The sequence below is a fragment of the Pezoporus wallicus genome, unplaced genomic scaffold (genome assembly GCF_028554395.1).
Source record: "Pezoporus wallicus isolate ANWC-B61680 ecotype Strahan unplaced genomic scaffold, APGP_CSIRO_Pwel_v1 contig_7505, whole genome shotgun sequence".
NCBI classification, from domain to species: Eukaryota; Metazoa; Chordata; class Aves; order Psittaciformes; family Psittacidae; genus Pezoporus; species Pezoporus wallicus.
Window position 1 is genome coordinate 579,646 of NW_026638908.1, and position 24,992 is coordinate 604,637.

Consider the following 24,992-nt stretch of genomic DNA (forward strand, 5'->3'; position numbering starts at 1 on the left):
TAGGTATTTCTATTTCTAATTTTAGTTTTCACATTCATATTGCATTGGAAAGTTTGTTACGATGTTTCCTAATTACATGTAGTAGAGACATCCAAAGAAGCAACTTGGTGAAGAAGCACGGCTATGCCCTGTAATGTTAGGGAATGAGGGTGAGGGCTTCTGAAGTCTCTGGTTTTAGGCAGTATAGCCAGACACTGCCTGTTCTACTTCCTGTAAAAAGCAAATATACATGTGTCTTAAGTAGACAGCAATTTATTCTGAATTTTTGATGTCTTAACTCTGCTACCTAGTATTAAAAATATTTACAGTGGAAGGGGAGAAGATAAGTAAAATCTGTGTACTTTGTTGGTTGACACGTACTGGGGGAAACTGTAAAACTGTCTGTGTGTATCTGTATTTCTGTATGTGTATATATATGCACATTGTATGTAATATTATGAACAAACAAAAATTCTATGAAGTCTTGGAACAATTCTGATGCCATTGTTCTAAATATGTTTGATCAGATCAACACAAACATCCAAGTAATACCATTTTAATGCTGTTTTAACAGGTTTTGTCAGGTTTTTAGAAGGCTATTACATTGTGTTAATAACAAAAAGAAGAAAAATGGCAGATATTGGAGGTCATGCAATATATAAAATAGAAGATACAAGCATGATCTACATTCCAAATGACTCTGTAAGAGTCACTCATCCTGATGAAGCCAGGTAAATAATGGTGGTACTCTTTGATCATTTTCTAAGCAGTGGTGATTTCCTTCTGTTAGTATGTCATTCAAGCCGTTTTATCTTAGTTGATAAGTTAACATGGAAGGATGGAGAATCGGTCACAAGTTCTGTGGCCTCTAGCCTGGAGAGTAAAACAACTGTTATAGGCTTTCGGAGTTTTTTGTCCACGTCTTCATGTCGCCTGTGTGTCAAAGCTACATCCTAGCAAATATGCACCTGGAAGCATCCAGTATAAACACTGTTCTTACAAAGGCAAAGTAATACTAATACTGGTTTATATTGTTCAGAGTACAATTCTTCTATTAGTATCTCTAGCGTCATGTTAATCTCACCTGAAGAGATTGATTTATTTATTTATTTTACTTTTTTGTGAAAAAAGAAATTTGAGCCTTTGCAAGGAAGCCTTATAAGAAATGTACAGCCACATTCTGGTGGTGTTTTTATCAGGGTGGGGGAGCTTTACTTCTATGAAATACGAAGCACATGTTATCGATAAACTGCTTTCCAGTCTGTACCAAGTATAAATAGTCAAAAAGTGATGGATTTTGATAAGCTGATGTCAGGTAATAAAATCAAGGCAATGGGAGCTACTCAGTAAGTTTCCACTTTGTTATATGACTGGTTGTAAACCTCAGTCTCCCTCTTAGAATGAAGCAGACTGTATTCTTTAACCTATATGTTTATGGTGTTAGCCATTTTTTCATTCATAGAGTGTTACTGAATTTGCAAATTCTTTTCTGAGAATTTGCAATAGTACAGCATCTTGAAATACGTATTTCTTTTCTTATTCATTTATTCGAGAATAACTGTGAAAATCTTTAATTCTTAGATAGTGCTCTTGGGTGTTTGCTTGCATAAGACCTAGAGAATTTGACCCACATATGTGGAAAACAGCACTAGAACTTTATCTGCAACTGCCTAAATAAGCAGAGTACATACATGAGTAGGCATACATGAGTAGACGTACATGAGTAGACACTGGGTTAAAAAAAAAAAAGGCACTATTTGATTTATTTAATCCAGATGCGACATTCTAGTGGAATTACCTGTCAAAACAGTTACAGTAAGATACAAAGGGAACATACAGCAGGAGTCAATATTTATATGTAGTTTAATTTCTGAGATTCAATGAATGACTTCTTGGAACTGTCTGATTAAAAATTTCCCTTCTAATTTGAATTGTTTTGCTAGGTATCTGAGAATCTTTCAAAATGTGGACCTTTCTAGCAACTTCTACTTCAGGTAAGTATGAGTTACTAATTCCTTTAAAAAATCGTATACTTACACTTGCTATGAAATTCTGCTTTTGGATTTTGATAACCAACATCTTTAGTATTCTGGGGAAATAAGACACATGATCACTCTGCTTGTCCATTTTCATCTGTGTCTTTTGAACCTGCTTTCTCCTTCAGCAAATTGATTAGATATATAGTCTTCATGAACTATAGAACTATTAGCATAGTAAAAGGTAGATGCTGAAATTATTGTTTCTACTGACTGTTTAGCCTTGCCAGATTACTCTTTGTAAAAGTATTATAATTTCAGAGGGTTTGCTTGTCCTGTCATTTTATCTTTTTTGATCTCATTTTCCAGAAATAAAGCTTTGCTTTGATTCACAAAGATAGATAATAGGTCCTCATCCAAGATATACCCTGCACATGGTGCATCTTTCATAGGGCATTCTAGGCATTATTGATTCTCTTGTATTTTCATAAATACCATACCTAAGACAAGTTTCTGTGTCCTAGCTACTATAGCACATGATACTTTTGGGACAGCAGAAAAATGGGGGAAATATGGTGGTAAACCTGGCAGTACTAGTTAGAAGCCTTTAAGACTTAAAAAGGTAAATGAAAAAAACCCTCTTGTGAGCGCCAAAAGGTGTGTCATTCTAGAAGATACTTCCTCTTGGAAAATAAAGGCTTCTTGTCACAACTGTATCTGTGAAGACAAACCTACCAAAGTTTCGTATCTGTGTTGTGGTTTTCCATGAAAAGGCTTTTTCATAGTGTAAAACCTGACTTTCTTCTGTGCTTTGTCTCTCGGCCCTAACACTATACAACTTCCTTTTTTATTATCCTGCTTAGAGAGGATGAATGTATACTGTTTCTGTGGTCATGCATATAAGGGAAAGAACAAGGTTTTTATATGACTCCCTGATAAACACATTTATCAGCTTAATTTAAATTGTTCTTGGCTGAAATCGTAGCATATTTGTCTGCAAGGTTTTCGTATTAGTCCTGAAGAGAATTAGAGGATAGTTACAGGAAAACATTTGGTCTAAGGGGAAAATGGAGGAATAGCCTGAGCAAGTCTTTTACTAGGATACTTTTTAAAGATTGTTACATGTAAACTAAGCATGTAACAAACTGGGTTCATTTTTCCTAACAGATAAGCATGGCAGGTTGTTCTTATGAAAATGTGGTGAATATATTGGTTAGGCTTTGTTATCATTAGTGATAAATCTAAATGTCCAATGTTTAAAATTATTTTTTGTCAGTTGTTAATAGTAAAAGTAATTACTGATGTTGTATTAGGCTAAAATGGAAATTTATGTGTATTTCTGATTCAAGTGTTATGTAAATTTAGTTTCTCCTTAGGGAGATGAATCTTAGTGGCTTATAAAATCTAGCAATTAGTGTAGAGTGTTCTCAGTATAAAAGCCATGAGAAGCATAATTTGTTACTGTTACGGAACTAATTAAACAAAACCAACCTTTTCTTTATTCTGCAGCCACTGTCTTAAGATGCATCTGTGCTGCAACCACAAATTCGAGGACATGTAATTTTTGTCTACCCGAGTTTTGGCTGCTTTGACTTCAGGTAGCAGTTAGAGCATAGTACTTACTTAAAACTCAGAAAAGTGAGGTTGTCTGTATGGATATTTCCAGTGGAATAGCTATTTTTGATCTTCAGGACTATTTCTTGGGACATAGTGAATTATGTTTGATATACTTTGTCCAAAAGGCATATTCAATTTTCAGTTATAAGAAGAATATAAATTCAGTTTCAACTATTTGTACTGTAAACAGTTTCTATGTTGGAAAACTTATTTTGGAAATCAGTAGTATTATTTGCCATTATAGAATCTGAATCAAAAGTCTCCTTTTAATGGATAAAATAGTGTTAAATATAAATACAGATGGAGAGTAAGGGCTTTCAGAAAAGTCCCATGCATCTATAGTTATTAATACATGGTAACTTTCTATCAGTTACAGCTATGATCTGTCTCACTCCCTTCAGTACAATCTTACTGTCCTGAGAATGCCACTTGAGACATTAAAAACTGAAACAACCCAGACCCGACAAGAAAGTTTTGATATATTTGAAGATGAAGGACTTTCAACACAGGGTGGAAGTGGTAAGCAAATATGCCTAGTTAAACTGATGTTGGTCAAGAATACATTTAAAGTATGTTCCACTTAAGTTTAGTTTTGAGAAACATTTGGGTCTTTTGTATTAGTCACCAGTCTCATAACAGTTTTGAGTTAATAAAAGATTACTTAAAGTTCCAACTACAGACATTTGAATAATGCAATTTCTAGAGGTGATTAATCATTGTTTTGTTAATTTACATTGCAGCTCGGGGAGATAATTGAAGTTGCTGACATTATTCAGCAATTGATTATTCAACTGACTTGTAAGACTCCCAATAGGAATAAATTACAAAGCCTGGGAAGCAATGACTGATTAATTATATTTTTTTATTTGTGTTGGAAAATACTGATGACAGAGGAATTACATGATGTTAGTATCAATTTGATGTAGTAAGCAGTATCATAAAGTCTGAGAAAAATTACTGATTTCAGTTTGAATCACTTTGGATCAACATATTCGTAAGAGTGTAAAGATAACCAGTCAGACAGGAAAACTGTTTTCTCTCCCTTTTGCTTTGCTCACACTCGCATACAAAAGTTCTCCTGGAATTCTTAATAATGGATTTCATTCTGTTGAGGTTGATGGTTTTTAGTTTTATTGCCCTGTGACTAATTATCTGAATGCTTGTCAAAATTGTGTTTGTTTTTTTTTTTAACTATTACGTATGTGACACCACGTTTGACTTAATTGTGAAGTACAGTGCTACGCTTGATTCATAATAAATGCATTGCTCTAAAAGTAGTCTCAAACAGGTGTGGAGATTCAAGTAGCCTTTTTAGTAATAGAGCACCATGCCTTTTAACTGCATCACTTATAAGCAGAAGAGTAAGGTAGAGTAAGTCTGCTGTGCTGTACTGTCTACTGCAGCAAGTCTGCCTGCTATTTTGCTTAGAACTGTGAACTTGATATGGAAGCCAGCTTAGATACAACGCCTGGATCTGTGCTAATTGAATCTTACTGGTTATAGAGGCTCAACAGCCTCTCTGCATTACCACCCTTATTTGTAGTCACCTGCTGTGTAACTTCTGTTGCACACAAAATATAATACGCAGAGAAACATGATACAAAATCCCACTTGTCCTAGAGTAACTTTGGTTTTTTGAGATACTGTGAATTTCATGACTTGTCTTCTGCCTCTTTCAACCAAAATGAATCTTCCAAGGCATTGAAGAAAGAATTTATTGGTGCTGCCTTCTGTGCCTGTAAAGTGGACTCTGAAGGTCTGACAAGCACATAGTTATAATACAGAAATGCTTGAAACAGCCCCAGACCCAAATTTATGCAAGATAAACTTGGACACTGGCCACCCGTTTTTCACACCCTTTTATCATGCCTAGAATAGACCTGCACTGACTGCAGCTGAGAGAATGGTAATTGTTAGGTAAGCAAGTAATTGTCTCTGATGCTGGAACTTTCTATGTTAAATAGTTTTAACATTTTTCATACTGTCATTTAAAAGCCTAAAAGTAATGCTATATGCAGTAAACTCTAAATAGTGGAGGGAGCAATAATTCCTCTGCTGTAAAGGCTCTTATGTGCAGGATTCCTCAGGAATCCATACAATGTCATCTCTATGTCTTTGTGAAAACTTTGGAGAAAAAAGATGCCATAACCTTGACTCAGCAGTGTGCTGATTTCCAGTAGATAGTAGTAACATATCCTTCATATGATAGAATATGTATAAGAAATAGCTGTTCAAGAACAAATTCTCACCAAAGCGATGCTGCTAGAAATGAGAAGGAAGGCAAACTGCTGACCAAGTGCTTGTGGCCCGGTTCTGCTGAGTGTGTACACTCCTTCACCAAAATGGTCGTATCATTTTTTCTTGGGCTAATGGTTAAGTTTGATGACTAGATAGCAACATTTTGTTCAACAGCTGCATTTTCAGTTTCAATCTGTTAGGAGAACTCATCTTTTTCCCCCAGCAGAGGCTGTGCTAATTGACATACTGCTATGATATAACTTACCATGCCAGAAATTTAATTTGCTAAAACTACACAAAAAATGTAGGTAATACAATTCTTGTCCTCTTCCTTTTCCTCAAGACTCATTTAATTCCTTTCACCAGCTTTTAATGCTAGTTGTCATCTTGGTCTTAAATTTTGAAACAGAAAAAGACTTAGGTTCCAGTTATATCAGAAATTGAATTTTAATTTGCAGGTTTACAATAGCTGCATCTCTTGTGTCAGTGCATATCAGGAAAACCACTCTAAATTATGGGACAAGGAGATTGATGTGCGTTTTGTGAAGGTGGCCAGGGATATACATGATCTTCCAGAGCTTAATAGGTAACTCCAGAGCCGACTCAGAACTGAGAAGCTTATAAAGTCCTGCTATGAATGTGTTTTTGCCCTAACTGGAATTTACAATTGGGTTTATTTCCCTTACTGTCAAATCCTCTGCTGCTACCATGCAGAGATGTCTTTTCAGTACTGTAAATATCAGAAACTTCTGCATGAAGGCATTCACATACTTCAGTGACTGGCAACGATAGAAATATTGCAGATCCTCATAAATGCTGACCTTCATTCAGCATGTGCCTGAAGTTATCTGTGTTTGGCAAACTTCAAACGTGGGTAAATGATACGCTGAATTACAGTCAAAGGAAAATAAAAATGAGGGTCCAGTGACCTGAATTTTGAAAGTCCAGTGCAGGTAAGCTTGCTTCTTAATTGCTAATGTGTTTTCATTGTAACAACTTCCTAGGTGTATTTGGAATTTGCAGTAAGCCTTATGAAAAGTATGTGTGGAATGGCAAGCTTCTGGAGGCAGTGAAAAATACTGTTCATCGTGACTGGCTGCTGTATATTATTCATGGATTCTGTGGGCAATCAAGCATCCTTTTACTGTTGTAAGGAATGTTTTAAAACTTTTTTTAAATTTTGAATATGTGAAATACACTGAATGATTTCTTTGTCATGTAAATACTTTTCAATTTTAGAACTATTGGCTGGCTTTTATTTTCATTACTTTTCTAGGTTTTATGCTAAATAAAAAACACAGTTATGTTGTTATAACAGAATTCTCAGAGACACTGTTTGTAAGCATGGGGTTTAGTAATAAAGAACTTGGGAGGATTTTAAGGCTCAGCTGTATCTTTTCACATATGTTTGAGGAAAGGGGGAAAAAAGCTAAACAGAACTGAACTGCTGACCCAGAAATGTTCTCTCACTAATCTTTAAAACATTTTTTAGTAACAGATTTGCAGAAATTCTTGTATTTATTCTGTTTCTGTTGAAGATGATGATAGAACTTTAGGCCTACTTTTCAAGTAGAGTTAAGTAAATACTAGGATATCTGAAAATCTTTTTTTCCTGGCTATGTATTATTTGAAATGAGTAAATGGGTTTATGTATATTGTAGTATTAGCAGAAAAAGCCCAAATGCATATTACACTCCAAAAAAATGCCATCCCAACATCTTGGTAAGAATTTAGTATATTACAGACACACTCTAATTTAATCATCAAGAGCATAATGTTTGTTTAAAAGCCTGTCAACAAAGCATCTGGGCAAGCAAATACAATTGCAAAGTTAAGGTTAGTGGTGTCTGTAAAATTTGATTTTAGGGTTTTTTTTTTATGATTATAAGGCTGCTGGTCATTGGCTTAGTCCCCAGACAGAAAGCTAGATCCATTTTTTATATACCACTATTTCATCTGTGGTCTTACTTAATCAGTGTAGTAGGAGAGAATTTTACCACAAGCGTTATGCCTGCTGCTACTTCATGTGTGGCATTAGTCTTTGCTCTAGGTATTTGATGAACAAACATCTTCTTTCCTCTTTCTTGTGCCTCCCTTGCACTAAGTAAGCAGTGATAGTCATGCTAGACATCTCATTCTTTTTTGTTTTTAATAAAAAAAAAAGCCTAAAAGGAAGCCACCACTGCACCTGTAGCTGTTTGTCTCTGGTTTTCGGTTGTTACCTAAGTAGGTGCAAATTTATCTACTTTTCCAGACAAATAATTAGAGGGTGACTGGTGTACCTGATCTGAAAATAGAAGCTCGCAGACTTCAATTCCAGTATTCACTAAAGCAGTATTGGGGGCCCGTTGTGAATCTTGGGCCTATTTCACTTCTGTTTCCACTTCATAAAATAGAAATACTTATCTTCTGTATGATGTGAGAAGTGGTTGATGTGATGTAGATTCCATTTTCAGAGTTCTTAAAAACCATTGTTGAAAAAGCCTATGCTCTCACCAAGCTGCAAAAGAAGTTTGGAAGTGGTACTCATCACCATTAAGGACGTGTCAGGAAATCATATATTTCAGTTTTGTACACTTTTTTAAGAATTTGTGCTTAAAGTAAGTGAATGAAAAATTGCATGTGAAATGTAAACCTTAACTTCTCTCTCAAGAACTGTTAATTTATGGTCGCCCTATATACGTCACTCTGATAGCTAGAAGATCAAGCAAATTTGCTGGAACACGTTTTCTGAAACGAGGAGCAAACTGTGAGGTAAATTAAATCTGATTTTAGGGGTTCCCTCGTACCCTCCCCAACTATATGAAAGCTTGAGCTTGACTGACTGGAGAATTGAAACGTTTTAGAGAGTTGTTTCAGTTTTGGCTGTAAATTATGCTATTAGATAATGTAATCATATTCTTAATTGAGATAATAAAGCTGTTCTTAAAAGAATAAGTCTTAACCAGCAATGATTTTTTTTTACACTTACAGTTAATGTTATTTCCAAAATAGAGGGGGGGAAATCTGATAATATGCATTTAGGGACAAATAGGAATTTAACCTTCAGTGGTGTTCTCACTACTGTGATATGATGTCTCACTGTTTAATTGTATGTAATGATCAGTTCTCTATAATGCATGCAGCCCTGAAGTGTCGTGTCTATACCATACATCTATTTCTGTTTGTTTTAGGGAGATGTTGCTAATGAAGTAGAAACTGAACAAATACTTTATGATGCTTCAGTTATGTCATTTTCTGCGGGAAGTTATTCATCCTATGTTCAGGTTCGAGGATCTGTCCCTCTGTACTGGTCACAAGATATTTCAACTATGATGCCTAAGCCACCCATAACATGTATGTACAAATTCTTTGTGGTAGATTATATTTAGCGCTGTCCCCTACAGGCAGTAAGTGAAAACTAAAAATGAATGAATTGTCTATACCTTTTTCTTTGGGAAGCTGTAAGTTAAGGTAGATCAATGTTCTTTATAATAAACATCATGGCATACAGCTTTTTATATGGTTGAATGTTGGTATTTGGTGAAACTGAATAGAAAACAATCTCTGTCTTAGACTTCACATCCAGAAATGGAATACAAAAACTTCTGTTTGAAGATGTCAGCTTTCTTTATGCTTATTTTGTATACAAAATCAGTTACATGTACCTTTGTATTGTGACTAAAATTTTGAGCCTATTGAAAATCATGGGAAAAAGGCTGGCTAACTTTAGTGGGGCCAGAATAATTGTTCTGTGTGAGCATCTCATTAAAGTTTTGGTGAAGAAGTTGCTTCCAATTTGGAAAAGGGAAGGTTTTTGTTAACAGCTTTTGCATGAAAAGAGGGGGAAGTATGTAACTTATTATTACTACCAAAGAGTTAGCATGTGTTTTGTGAAGAGTATGTTTAGGGGAAAGTTATTTAAGTGACTCTGCAGCTCACTTAATATTGTCCTGAATTTATGTACTTATTGCAGTGGACCAAGGAGATCCTTTTGCACATGTTGCTGCTCTTCACTTTGACCAAATGCTTCAGAGATTTGGTTCTCCCATTATTATTTTGAATCTTGTGAAGGTACGAAAATTTTAGTATGTTCTATATGTTTTCTAATTTTAATATTATACTTCTGTAGAGTCTCTGTGTAATTTTTCATTATGTTCTAAACTAATATTAGCTCACAAATGCATTATTTTCTTCAGGAATTTCATCCTATACAGTACAGTACATAACTCTGCTTCCACTACCACTCTTCAAAAAAGTTTACCATGTTTGTAGCCCTCTTACAGTAACCTTTTGCTGTTGCTTTCAGTTTTTTTCTATTACCATTTAGATGTAAGTCCAAATAAATTTACCAATAAATATAGTTGAGCACTAAAACCACTAAAATAGTATGCTTTCATGCAAAGTGAGGTTTGTAGGCTTCTTGACACTGATGACTAAGTTACTTGAAATATTATGACAAAGACTTACCTTCTTTATTTTGCTCTGCCTGGTAGACTTATGGAAGTATGAGCGAGATAGAAAACTGAAGCTTTTGATGTTAGCTAGTAGGCAGTGCCATTGTCAGCCTGGCTGGACTAATAGGGGGAGCTTCATTGGTTGCTGCAGTAATTCAATTTACTCATGTGTAATAGGCTGAGGTACAAATCCTGGATTCTGGGTGGCACTTTAATTTTGGTTATTACATCTTGTATTTGTGCTGTGGGGTTTTTTGTTTCATTTTTTTTCTGTTCTGGTCCAGCCATTTTCTGTGGTTGTGGCTGGTTCCACATTTGAATTTAGTATATTGATTTGTTTTACTTGAATCATATCTTACTTCTTTTTTGCCTTTAAAAAAATCATTTATCGTGTTGTAGAACTATATTCAGCAGAAAAAAAGGACTTTTTTTGTGCATGCAGAACCTATTCCTGGTATTAAAAAACAGGGAAAATTCAAAAGGAATGGTTTTAAAACTCTTTAAGTTGTAATAAATGGAAGTAGATAATCTATTTTCTATTTCTAGAAGCTTTCCTGTGTAGGAGTGCTTTTAAGACTGTCCAGGACTCTGTGGAATCAACACAGGATAGCATTTTTTGACAAAATTATTTTATCTCTTGCAGCCATAGTTTTCAAAAGCTGTTGCTATAGTGAGTCTAGGCTCACATGACCTTGACACATGAATCATTATATGCTTTTATTCACAGGGCTTTTGATAGAGTGGCTGAAAATGTGTCTTTCTTTCCCTCCCTAGATGCTCAATATTAAAATGTTAAAGTTCATGTTCCTTTATTACTAGACTAGATGATCTCCAGAGGTCCCTTCTAACACTAATGATTCTGTGATTAGAATCATAGAATTATAGAATAGTTAGGGTTGGAAAGGACCTTAAGATCATCTAATTCCAACCCCCCTGCCGTGGGCAGGGACACCTCACACTAAACCATGTCATCCAAGGCTCTGTCTAACCTGGCCTTGAACACCGCCAGGGACTGAGCATTCACAGCTTCCCTGGACAGCCCATTCCAGTACCTCACCACCCTTACAGTAAAGAATGTCCTCCTTATATCCAATCTAAACTCCCCCTGTTTAAGTTTGAACCCGTTGCCCCTTGTCCTATCACTGCAGTCCCTAATGAAGAGTCCCTCCACAGCATCCTTATAGGATATAAATCTGTGTCTTCCTATATCTGTCTGTGCTGGAAATTTGTTAATTAGTAATGAATGCATTAGGTTATATATTTGAAGCAATTTCTATAATGTAGGTTCAGTAGAAGTTTTAGTTTGGATGAAGTTGAGAGGAAAGCTGTGCTAATATATGGAGTACCAACACATATATGGTATTTTCAGAGAATGGCAACAAAACTAAAAATTTTTTTTTTTTTTAATTATTGCAAAGCTGGGAGATGGTAGCTGTTTTCCCCATCTCCTATCAGTAGTAGAGAAGAATTTGCCAGCTTTCTCTTGTACGCCAGAATTAAATGGGACATTTTCCTTTTTGCTTGTCTTTTTCCTTCTCTTGTCTTTGTCCATTTCTTTTTTTATTACTACTTCTGTTTCCGTGTGCCCTTCTTTGCTGTTACAGGGTTCCATTTTTCAGGCAATGATTATGCACAGTTGAAACAAGTGACATTTACTACTAATACAGATCAATTGTTAAAACCCCAGAATATTTAGATTTTTCTGTCTCTTAATGACTTAATTGTAGCATTTAGGAAGAACTGCCTGTTGTTACAGCTTCCACTTTAAATTTCTGATACATATACATACATGTATATGTATATGGGTTACATACATTTGTTAGTGAAAATTGTAATGTTAATGTCCTTTTCTTTTTGCTAAAGGAACGTGAAAAAAGAAAGCACGAAAGGATTCTTAGTGAAGAGCTTGTTGCTGCTGTGACATATCTCAACCAGTTTTTGCCCCCAGAGCATGCAATTATATATATACCCTGGGATATGGCCAAATACACGAAAAGGTAGAAAAGATCCTTCTTTGTACTATTGCTTTGGCCACAGTGAAAATAACTGTATGCTACTGAGTGTGTTGTTTTTCAATTGAATGTATTGACAGTGAATGATGGGAGAATATTATAAAGGCCTACAGGCAGAATAAACCCTCAGCTTTTTTGGAGGATTTTTAATGTTTTCTGTGTTTTCTTACAAAAGTGGAGCAAGGCCTGAAATCTTTGAAATTCTCTGCAAAGGAAAATTTTAGAAAAAAGCTATTAGAAAGACATAAACATTCACTTTTTATTTTGAATTAGTCAAAACACTGCATTTGTCAGATACTCCTTGTCAGTCACTGAATTTATTGAGTTACAAAATTTTGAAAAACAAAGGGTTTCATATCAGTCACTCTTTTCAGTTTCCTTTACCAAAAGGAAATGAGGGCATTAATACCAATTTTTTAAAACATTCATATTGTTAGAAGCATGTATTTGAGAAAGGCAAAATATATACTGTAACTTTATTATACACTTTTGCACAATAGAATGCTGTACTGGAATTATGTGAAAAGGGTGAATGTTTTCTTTAAATATAGAACTATTTACAAGGCACAAACATTTTAAATCTGTATAGATTGCTACTCTGAAGTAACACACAATTTGGTTGTAAAGTTCTCCAATCTTCATATGTCTACTGTACCTTATTAATGCCAGAAACTGTGGAAGGATGATAAGTATTGGCGGGTCAACTTTCAGGTATCTGTTACTATGTCAATCTGACTAAAACAATGGGAAAATTGGTATGGTTCAAGGGGCAGGAATAAAATTAATGTATTTTCAATTAAAATTTTATGGAAAAGCTTTGCAAAAAATCCTTATTTGCTATTTGAAATTACAAGTTTGTTCATACAGTTGGTCATGGGGGTGTGAAACTTTAAAGTTTGACTTAAAGAGTAGTGCTTTCACACTACCTTTTGGTTCTAAAATGGCATTGTGTACTGTTGGATGCACATGCAATTGTTTGTGTTACCATTAAATAGCAAATCTCAAAATAAGGCTAGATTTCCTTTCAGAAGATACGCTAATTCCAAGTTCTTGATTTTCCTCTTGATTGATGCTGATGAAGCTTAGTGGTCTGTCCTATCTGAGAAATGATACTAGATGATCAAAGGATTCCCCTTCTATCTTTAAGTTTGATGTATGTTTATCCACCCTTCTACAGATATAAATATGCCTGAGGTCTTTTAACGAGATTATTTATACAAGCAAAAGATATTTAGGAATGGAAGATAATGTATATGTCTGCTTAAGAAACTGCCTGTTTCAGGAATACTGAGAACATGTTTGCTTTAACATGTAGTTTTGAAGTAGGTCTGCTGGAAAGCAGTACTAGTTTTATTACTTGAAGTGTAAACACTGTAATAAAAAGTGAGTAGAACTTCATTTGAAAATAAAATTGAGTAAGCAGAAGTTGAAGTTCCCCACAATGAATGGATGGATCCCCTGATCTGAGCAGTAGGTGTAGGACATCATGAAGACCACACATGGGCAAATGTTACTGAGCAAAACAACACCTTGCAGACAAAACGAGGGAGTATGATTTTAGCATAATCATGTATCCTTTTCTTCCTCATTCTTATTTTGCAAAGCAGTGGAAGTTTGTTAGGGGAAAATTAGTGTGATATGAAAGTCAAGAAGTTTCAGAGTTTCAGAGTCTTCCACTTCTAGTTCATGTAGTGCATTTTAATAAAAGTAAACAAAATTGCTCAGTCAGTGTTTCCTAAGTCTGTAAAATCTAAGAAAACTATAGTCATAATTACTGTTGGGTAAATAAAGCTGTAGTGTTAATCTTACTTTAAATAATTTTTGTTATTGAAAGACCTTCCAAGCAGTGAATTTTTTTAGTATTAATATATCTTGACTATGTTTTGGTTTTGTTTTTTTCCTCTCCTTAGCAAACTTTGCAATGTTCTTGATAGACTGAATGTGATTGCAGAAAGTGTAGTAAAGAAGACTGGATTTTTTGTAAATCGACCTGATTCCTACTGCAGTATCTTGCGGCCAGATGAAAAGTATGTGTAATTTAATTGATGCATAATGAATAACATCTATTCTTTGGAGAGTTGTTGGGGATTTCTATGTCTGTTATATTATTTCTTGTGACTAGAATCAGTATGAGGGGAGATTTAAATCAACTGGCTTGTGCTACCATATATGTTAGGCCTCTACTTTCCAGTTGCTGGCATTGTACCTACTTCAACTTTTGTGCGCTGAAGAAAATTTGTATGGCTTTGGAATATTTCCAGGAGATTTTGGCTGGTTAGTTGTGATATCATTTAAAATCAGTCTTACTGTGGCGTAGAGTTTTCACTGCCTTTGCTATTCAGGAACATTAATTTTGCTGTGTGGCAGGTTTTTAATTGTCACTGTTTTTCACAGAGCAGATCAGTACATGGTATGACCTATTATTTTTTTTTTTAATTATTTGTATGACATTCTGTTTTGTTTCTCTTTCAGATGGAATGAACTGGGAGGTTATGTTGTGTCCACTGGTCGCTTGCAGGTACTAAATTATACTTTATTAATTCACAGTTACAGTGATGCAGATCAGCATTTCCAAACCAGTAGTGAACCATTTAATTTAAATACCTACTTGATGATTCATGGAGTGTGTTTAAATTAATAATTATAGTAAAGAGCATTATTGCTGTCCATCCCAGAAATCCAGTTGGAAAATAGGTCTTAAAGTTCTTGCATGGTACAACAAAACTTCATGCTGTTGGAATTCGATTTTTGCTGGAGGTAGTCAGAGAAATACTTGTATTTTAAACAAGTTTCCATTACTATTTAGTCTGCAGTGTTACCAGTGCATTGACAGTTAAAACAGTGGCATTTTAGCAAACTGCATGATGTCATGTTACCCAGAGAAGGTGAGGAGTAAACATACTTAAGCCTGGTGACATTCACAGAAATTTTCACCAGTATTGAATAATCTGTATTTTGTTACAATTTCCATCAGTAAAAGAAAATAAAACTAGAAGCACTGCTTAACACTGGGAATGAGTATTTTATTTACCTCTTAACTTCAATCACTTGTGGTATCACTGTTGGAATACATTTAAGCGTTGGGATCACAGTTCATCTCTGAATCTTGAGTCACACCCAAAAGTGCTTCTTTATTAAGGCAATGAATTTTAGTTGACTAATTTGGATGTAGCCATATATATTTAAGCACAAGAATTTCCCATGCTGATATATTAAACTATGTTTCTTACAGTTGTTCATAATATTGAATAACTTTGTGTGCATTATGGAATTGACAAATGGTGGTGCAAACTGTGTAAAAGAATACGTGCATGACTGTGACCTTGAGTTTGTGTGTGTTGCTCCAGATAGAGAAAGCTTAATAGATAAGCACCATCACAGTAGAACCACAGCAAGATCAAAGAGTGCTTATTTTTTGCAGTAGTTGCAACATAACTTGAAAATAAGACCTCCTTCACTGAAATAACATAGCTTTTCTCATTAAGGTGAATCTTTAGGGCTGTTTGTGAATAGGAGAGATGCAGTTTGTGTAATGATAAAAGCAAGAATATTTTGAAAATAGGCATTACAGCAGTTCAATGTAGCTTGCTAGAGATGAGTTGCTTTTGAACATCTTTAGAAATGGCTTACCTCAAATTTTTGTGAACTGATTTAATTTGAGATTTGGCAAGTCTTGGATAGTAGGAAAAAAGTAATAATTGTGAATATAGTAATTTGTTAATTAAGAAAAAATCTCTTTATCTGAATTGCTTTCCCAGACAGGAGTTCTCCGAACCAATTGTGTGGACTGTTTAGATCGCACTAACACAGCCCAATTTATGGTGGGAAAATGTGCTTTGGCATACCAACTCTATTCATTGGGATTGATTGATAAACCAAATTTGCAATTTGATACGGACGCTGTTAGGTAAGAAATATTAATAAAGTGTGTCATGGTTTTATTTTTTTAATTTTGTCAAGAGATTTAGGAAAATTCTATAGAAGAAAAGTGCAGTTCTTTCTATAGGAGTGATTTAAGAATATTTATTTATTCAAGTTTAAAAGATCTTCCATACTTGAACTCTTCTTGAGAAAATCCAGTAATGCTGAAAATTTATTATTCTGGAAAAGTATGTTAATCAGATTTCTTTTAAGATAACTGCTTGACTTCATTCTCTTTGTGTGCCTAAACTTAAAGCTAAAAGCTGTCCTATAAATAAATGTAACAAACCCCCCACCCCAGTCTTTCACTTATATTTGCTTGACGCAAAATGCTGACGAAAAATGAAAACTGAAAGAAGTATCGTGCTTTTATGGAGAATGCTAAACTGATACTTGTATGGCAGTCCATCTTACCTTCCTATTTCTTACTTTTCCTTTGGATAAAATGTTGTGCTCTTTGATTTATTGAAGTTTTCAGCAAAGTTGTTCTCTCAGATCAAGTATCCGTGATACTTATTCAAGCATCCTCAAGCCATTTAAGAAAACTGAGCATTTAAATTGAAATGCTTTGGGGGTCATGGGAACTAAGCTACTTAATTTGTGAACAAGCTTCAGAAAATAACATAAGAGTCCTTGAGGTGATGTGGTTTTATTCCTTAAATATGTTGTCATGACTGTGAAACGGAGGGCTTCATTTCTGGTTTTGACTAGTGGTTTGATAGTTGTAGAACATGGAGATGTAACTCTTATTTCAGAAAAGACAAAGTACTCAGTCGCACCTTTACTCAGGACATACCTTCAGCTGCTCTTCTTTTCCCATTAGCTTCCAGGAGTTGGTAGTTGCCATAGAAATAACCTTACTTGCAGCACGTTGGCTCACTGCAAGCGGTGGCTGCTGGCTGCCTGATGGCCAGAGAGAGCACCCACTGGCTGGCTTCCTCATTGTGCAGTGCTTGTCATCCACAGTGTCCCAGCTGCTAGGTGCTGTGTGTTTATGTCTGGGAACAGCTGCTGCTACAAATACCAGTTGCTGTACAGCCTTCTGGAGCCTCAGCAGTCTGGACTCTTGGATTCTAACTAGAGGGGATCCAGGAAGTGGACAGGTCTCTGATACCCGCTCTGGTATTCCCACCTACCATTTACTTCAGCACCTCAGACTGGATTTTACTATCTTTCCTTAGGCTTCACAACCTCCCCCCTTTCCTACCCTATTTTGGGAGCCCAGATTTCCTCTGTTGTTTCCTGCTGCAGTAATCCTATGTTTGTCTGTCTTCTCTGCCTCCACTTTACTTTCTATGCTCCAACCACCGAAATGTCCATCTCTTATCATCGTCTCTTAAGAGTATAGTGGTTGCTTTGTCTCTGAATTTCCTGATATCTTATTTCTCATTATCTCTCTGAAATATGGCTGTTAGCCTGGCATAAAAAGTTGCTTTCATCTGTCTACATTTGACTTATTTTCATTCTCTGTTGCAATAGATATCTATCTGAAACAGATTTTGTCATCTAAGACTTTTTTCTGAATTAGTGTATTCAGAATAATTAAAAAATTCTCCATAACGCAACAAATCCTGAACACAAGCATGTGTTAGCTATACTGTCTCTATGGTGCAGTCTTTCACTTTGGGCTCCTGCGTTCTTGTTCCCTGCATTGCATTGCATTGAGTATGTGCTTCCTGTATACTTTCTCTTCATTTACACTCTTCTAACTGGCCAAATGGGGTAATCAGTAGCAGTCTGTCTTCCTTAATTTAGCTAATGTGTCTGAAAAAAAAAAAAAAACACAACATTTTTTCATCACATTCTTTAACTGTCCTTATAATTCTGACTTCTCTCATGTGGTCTCATGGGCTGGCTACAATTTAGGATATCTTTTGAACTAGATTTCTGAAGTCAGCATTTTATTTTGCTTGGGCATATGAAGGATATGAACAGGATATGCATCTTGAACAGTCCAATTTTGTGTCTAGCCAGATTGATCTTAATGACTTTGTTGCACAAGACCATTTCTGCAAGCTGTATTTCTGATTCTTTCACTTTAACTGTTGTCTTATGTAGAGAATTTCCTAGGCAAAGTGTATCTTAGCAGCTCATTTTATCACATGCAGTTAAGTTCTCTTTCTACAGAAAACCAGAATTTGACTGCAGGCTTAATATTTTGAGGCTACGGAAGGGTAATTTGTTTCTATAGGTCTTTTCCAAATCAAGTGGATCAGTGTCCTTAATGAATTTAAAGTTGGCTGTTTTCTGTGAACCTTTATTGCAAGGTCATTGATTCATCAATACTCCATAGCTGACTGGGAAATTTTTGAGAGGTATCATCTTACCTGCCAGGTTTTGAATCAGGTTTTTAACTTTTAGTTGACCAGTCATCCTTCTGCTTGTATTGAAAAAACCCAGTAAAATAAACAAAACACCAACCAACCAACAACGACAAAAAACAACAACAAAACCCCAAACCAAAACACAACAACAAAACAACCCAGCAGACCCAAAGAAACAAACAAATTATCATATATGATATCATGAGCTCTGAACAATTTGTGGTTCAGTTTATTTCTTCTGTTGTATTTTGGTTTGCTGTTGTTGTTGTTGTTGAGGGGGGGGTTAAGTTAATAAGCAGATGTTTCCTCCTAATTGATCTTTTTGTGCTTAAACTTAGGACAGGTGTTTTGTTTTTACAGAAATTGATTGGCTGCTCAGATAAGTGCTCTTCATTCAGTACCTTTGAGGACTTCAGTCACATGGATGCTTTTGCTGATTTGATCATTTTTTTATTTTTGTAGTTATTTTGTTTCTACTCTCCTTTATGATTCTTAAGTATTACAGTGTATCCTGTGTGGATGCCTGAGTTACTGTGTTTTGCTATATTCATGTGAAATACGTTTTCACAGATTTGGTTGTGGTTTGGTGGTGGTGGTTGTTGTTGTATTGTCCTGGTTTAGTTGGCTGACTCTTAACTAAAATTCCAGCCTCTTTTAGTAAGATGTTATGCTTGTCATTGTCTTCCTCAAGCAAGACCTTACTCTCCATTTCTGAGAAGCATTTTTCAATCTGTTATTTTCTGGACTAGGATAGCCTTATTTTCTGGGACTGTGGTTTTTGTCATTGCTGGGGAGCTCTTGATAATTTTTGCTAATTGGATTGCTCTCAGTTTGGAGTCTGCTGTCAACTTCTTAATGATAGAGGACTCTCCTGGTTTTAGCCAGCTCTCCTTGTTCATCTTAGCAGCCAACTCTTTCTTGCCTTCTTCTTACATCATATTTTTCCAGCTTCAGCAAACGGTATTTGCCATTCACATTTCTTACAAGTCATGTTTATTCAGTTTGTGCCTTTCAGCCGTCATTATTGTAACTAGGGAGATTTTGGGAAAATTATGATAACTTCATTCCCAGTGGCTGTGACAGTAAACATAGCCTTGAGATATTGAAGTGTTCTGTCCCATTTAGTGTATTTAAAATACCTTAGTTTGTGAAGGTGTACAGTTTGTTTTCCCCCTGCACAATAGTAGGACACGTTAATCTTCTTGAATCTACAGAATTGTATATTCTGTAGTGTGAGTGCATTCTGATACATTATAAATTAGTGAAAATCTAAGTCTAATGATTTTTAGTGATTATTGCATCTGAATAAAATGTCCGCATACTTACCTGAATGAAGAATAGAGACATATCTTGAAATTTCAGTGTTTGTAAGTTAATAGCTTCATTACTATCAAGTTAATGAAATACCAGTTTTTGTAAATTGGCAGAAGTACTTAGGAGAAGAAAATGCATTGCTTGTTAAACAGAAAAACTTTATAATTACAGTACTTTATTTTTTCTTCTAAAAAACTTTTTTTCATTAGTTTGATAGATAAGACATTTTGCTTTTCCTTCAGATTGTTTGAGGAATTATATGAAGATCATGGAGACACACTTTCTCTGCAATATGGAGGTTCTCAGCTTGTCCACAGAGTAAAAACCTATAGAAAGATAGCTCCATGGACTCAGCATTCCAAAGATATTATGCAAACACTCTCAAGATACTACAGTAATGCTTTCTCAGGTAAATTGAATTTCAAGTGCCTTTTTCTTAAGCCATTATTTAAAAAGCGTTTTACTTGTGATGTTTCAATAATCCATACTGTGATCTTACGACAGAGATCCTCTGTATTATAGTTTCCAAATAATTTGGTAAGATCTGATGGCTGTTCTGATTTGATTAAGTATTTATATCCTACGCAAGTGCACGTTGTAGCATGCAGCATTATGTGATAAAAGTGAAATGATGTAAGAAGTATTTTGGAAACATATACATGTGGCACTGACAGTGTCAGTGGCATCTGTAGATCAATAGAGAAGCAGGTAGCTGTTACAGAGCTGTTAAAGTGACGGGCAGAATGACTTCAACAAATAAAAGGAAACTGGTAAATCTAAACACAAGTAGAATGCTTTTGAATGGAGTATTTCTTATATTTCTCAGGACTTCAAACAAAATGCAAGTCTTATGCATGTAATTGTTTTGTACAAATGAAAGTTCCAAACTGTTGGATCTGTGGTAGAGAAGACAAAATTAAATTAAAAAAGTGAGATCAACAAAGTAAACAACCTATTTTTGGGGGGTTAAAGAAATTGTAAAATAGTAACTTACTGCTTTACTAGCTTGCATCAGTCACTGATACTGTTCTACTTCGTTCTGTATAACATTGCTAAGAAAAAAACCTCTTTGAAAAATGCCGAGCCATTGCAAAATAGCTGAAAAAAATGCTTGGTGCTTTTAGAAGTTGTAGTATGAGAAATGTCCAGATGACAAACATTGAGTGCTTCTGTGTTCTAAGTTTTGTGTCAGTCCTCTATTACTCTTTTTCACAAAAGCTGCATAGCCAGGGAAGGATGTAGCTTTTTTTTTTCCAGTAGACTGCAATTATATAGAAGCTATATGAACTTAAACCAGTAAGTTGGACGCTGGCTAGAAATACATCACTAATCTCTGATTTCTTTGGCTGAATTTACTGGTTTTGTTAGTGACAATTCTGTGTATGCAACAAAAGGTGAGAGCATAGTAGTTAAAGTACTGTTTCTGGATGTAGGTCATGTAATTTGTGTATTGTATTTGCCCAAATTAGATGAGAAATGGCAAGCCTGTTTATTTCAGTGATACGGTCTTTTATTGTTTGCAGTGGCAATAAGGCATGACTTCATCAATTCTTATGAGCAAAAGGAAGCACACTTGCAGGGTATCACCTGTACCAATAAGTACAAGATGAAACAAATCTCTGAAGCTGTTCACTTGTATGCCAGCCACTTAAACAGTTAGATGGAAGCTTGGGCAAAGTGCTAGATCCACATTTGGCGTTGTGGTCTGCTTACAAGGACAGTCATGCTATACATGTGATTTAGTAATAAAAGAATTTGTCCTGGAAAAGGTGTTACAAAAAGAAGGAATACACAATGAAAGAGTTCATTTTGTCACCCTGGTGAACTTGTAGCTGAATATAGAAACAGTCTTTAATGAGGTCAGTATGAAAAATGAAACTTTCATAAAGTTGTTGCACACTTTCCCCAATTTACTGATGGCTTTGGTTTTGAACATATTTGAGTCATGTATTTTTGGTGGTTTATGCATTTCTTGTATTTGAAGATTGCGTTGTTGAAACATGGCATTCAGTGTTGTATTTACTGCATTTTTAGTATGAAGTTTAAAGGTCCACTCTACAACACTGCCTGTTCAGCTGTCATCTGCAAGCCTGTTAATGTGACACGTTGAGAAAGATCATTTTATTCTTGAAATTTTTGTAGAAAGCAGAGATGAAGGAAGTATTTTTAGAACAAGATTCTGAGTTTCTAAAGTATGTAACTTAATATTGTTACATACTTTAAAATATAAATAAATAAAAATCTGAGGGCCAGGCAGTCCAGGAGGCAGAACTTGTGTTTCTGATCTGAGAAACATTTTTAATACTTACGAATTTTATGTACTAATGGTGAACTCAGAAAATGTGCTTGAAGTTGCATGGTGTATCAGATTCAGAACAAGACAATGTGGCCTGCTAACAGTGCCTCCTAAATACGTCACTCAGCCACAGTCTTCTGTCTATGGTAAAAAATAGATCATTCTAAAAATAATTTACATTTTTAAGAAAATTGTTTCATCTGTTGACCCCAAAGCTCCTTGGATAATCATTACTAATTAAGTTGTACAGAAGAGGAAAAAGTAAAACAAGTATCAGTTAAGTGATTTGCCTGAAGGTGGTAAGCTTTGGACATGTAAGAAAGGTAACTTTGAATGCAGTTCAACCCTAGTTCATGATATGTGGCTTAGCTTTTCTGTAGATTTTTCTGTACCTATAAATTTGTAGTACGTTGTCTATATAAAGAGATATAAAGAAGAGATCCAGAGCAGCTCTGTGGAGAAGGACTTGGGGGTCTTGGTCGATGAGAAAATGAACATGAGCCAGCTTCAGTGTGCGCTCACAGCCCAGAAAGCCAACTGTATCCTGGGCTGCATCAAGAGGAGCATGACCAGCAGGTCGAAGGAAGGGATCCTGCCCCTCTACTCTGCTCTTGTGAGACCTCACTTGGAGTATTGTGTGCAGTTCTGGTGTCCTCAACATCAAAAGGACATGGAACTGTTGGAACAAGTCCAGAGAAGGGCCACAAGGATGATCAGGGGACTGGAGCCCCTCCCGTATGAAGACAGGCTGAGGAAGTTGGGGCTGTTCAGCCTGGAGAAGAGAAGGCTGCATGGAGACCTCATAGCAGCCTTCCCGTATCTGAAGGGGGGTTATAGGGTTGCTGGGGATGGACTCTTCTTTAGGGACTGTAGTGACAGGACAAAGAGTAATGGGTTAAAATTTAAACAGGGGAAATTTAGATTGGATATAAGGAGGACATTCTTTCCTGTGAGGGTGGTGAGGCACTGGAATGGGTTTCCCAGGGAAGTTGTGAATGCTCCATCCCTGGCAGTGTTCAAGGCCAGGTTGGACAGAGCCTTGGGTGACATGGTTTAGTGTGAGGTGTCCCTGCCCATGGCAGGGGGGTTGGAATTAGGTGATCTTAAGGTCCTTTCCAACCCTAACTATTCTGTGATTATGTTCTATGATTCTATAATAGAAGAGTGAAGAATTAAAATAATGTTCTCAGAATCAAGTTAGTGAGTGAAGCTTAGAAGAAGACCTGAGTTTCCTCCTAAAAATATGGGACAATCATTTTTATGGTGACTTGAAAAAAATCTTACAGGACTAGGCAAAAATTCTGACTTTTTTTCATGCATGTTTTTAGTTATGGCATTTTAAAATATTAGTGGACATGGTGTAGTTTGGGTAGTCAACTTCTGATTTAAAAAAACCCTGGTTATAAGCAAATGAGTTGTATCAGAAAAAAGAACGTAATCTAGCTAAGAATATAGGTCTTCCTTCAACACCCTCTCTGGCAGGAATTCTGATTAGTTGAATTTTAACATTTTTATTTCATTTGTGACCCTCAGAAAGTAGGAAATGATATTCCAAATAATACTTTTCTAGCTTTTATGCCTTTTAGAAAGTAACCTGACGTTGCAGGCATCAGTTCTAAGAGTTGCAACATGCATAATAAGCTTCTGGAATAATTTATTTATCCACAAACAAGACTGGGTATAGTAAACTACCTTGTAGCATTCAATAAAAGTAAACTTAATTACTATAACCTTTTAGTTGCAATTGTGTTGAATCTCCCATGACTAGTAATTTGTCATGTACTGCAGTTACAAGCTCAGATTGAGAGCAGTAGATTATTTTAGACTAATTCAATTAAATGGCCCCTTCAGTTCCTGTTTTCTCAAACGGTCTTAAAAATGTGCCAGTATACACGTACATTGCAGTATCTTTTGAAAAATCAGTGCAGTCTTTTTACTTGCTTGTACATAATTACAACGTTTGGTGCTAACAATGAAGGGAGAAAACCTTTTTGCACTTTTGTCTGTGCTCCGCAGTGCATTGACAGATTCTTATTTGTTTACTTTTGAAAACAGATTTTTTTTTCTATCTAAATAAGAAAATTGATCTGAAAAGCTCAATATCCTGTTTTCTTTGGCCAGCATTTCAAAGAAAGACAAAAGCTTTCATTATTTTTGTTCAAAATTAAGTCATTAAATTGTTCAACCCTTAAAGTAAGGCAGGGGGAGGACTGTCACCTTTTAGGTTAACTATCTGCTTTTCCAGTCACATGGTTGTGCCTGCTTGAAGACTTGCATACAAAGAATCTTTAATGCTAAAGGAAGCATGCAGTAGGAAGACATTTTTCTGATAAATGTCCTGTATTTCTGTTAAGTTTAAAAACGTAACTGCATAAATGAAACAGTAAATGCAAAAGAGAGTTTGAGTCCTTTTGCAGTGTAACATTTGAACACCAGTCTTTTTTTCTTTTGCTATGAAGCAAGGTAAGAATGCTTTAATGAACTGCTGCTATTGACCATTTCAGACAACAAATTGGTTAATTCATTTGGTATGAGTTTAAATTCAAGCTGTTTTCCACAGAAGAAATTTAATTTAGTTTTATTTAATTTTAGCATCTGTCATATAAGTAGTGACATAGTTTGTTAACTGAATTATCTTGTTTTACTTTAATTGTTTTATAGTTATTTAGTTAACAGTGTCAGTATACCTTCTGTTCCTGGCAAGTGAAACAATGGTAAATGAGCAAAGGAGGCTTATCTCTGCCTTTGGCTTTCATAAATTACTATCAGTTTTAAACTGTTGCTCATGTTAATTTTGTCTTCAGGGCTCCTCCGGTTTCTATGCTTAGAGAACTTTCTTGGGTTTTGTTCGGCACTTTCTTTAAACCACTAAACAAATA

At 35.5% G+C, this 24,992-nt stretch overlaps 1 protein-coding gene across 1 annotated transcript in view; it reads left to right on the top strand.

Moving 5' to 3' along the window:
* The window catches only part of FIG4 (FIG4 phosphoinositide 5-phosphatase), a 68,953-nt gene that overhangs the window by 13,504 nt on the left and 30,457 nt on the right, over positions 1-24,992 (top strand). The window contains exons 4-15 of the mRNA XM_057413165.1: positions 554-710; positions 1,923-1,973; positions 3,943-4,091; positions 6,815-6,943; positions 8,464-8,564; positions 8,984-9,146; positions 9,766-9,863; positions 12,110-12,243; positions 14,169-14,285; positions 14,731-14,776; positions 16,017-16,165; positions 20,060-20,226. Coding sequence (XP_057269148.1) covers positions 554-710; positions 1,923-1,973; positions 3,943-4,091; positions 6,815-6,943; positions 8,464-8,564; positions 8,984-9,146; positions 9,766-9,863; positions 12,110-12,243; positions 14,169-14,285; positions 14,731-14,776; positions 16,017-16,165; positions 20,060-20,226 — 1,461 coding nt within the window. The remainder of the gene's footprint in view (positions 1-553; positions 711-1,922; positions 1,974-3,942; positions 4,092-6,814; positions 6,944-8,463; positions 8,565-8,983; positions 9,147-9,765; positions 9,864-12,109; positions 12,244-14,168; positions 14,286-14,730; positions 14,777-16,016; positions 16,166-20,059; positions 20,227-24,992) is intronic.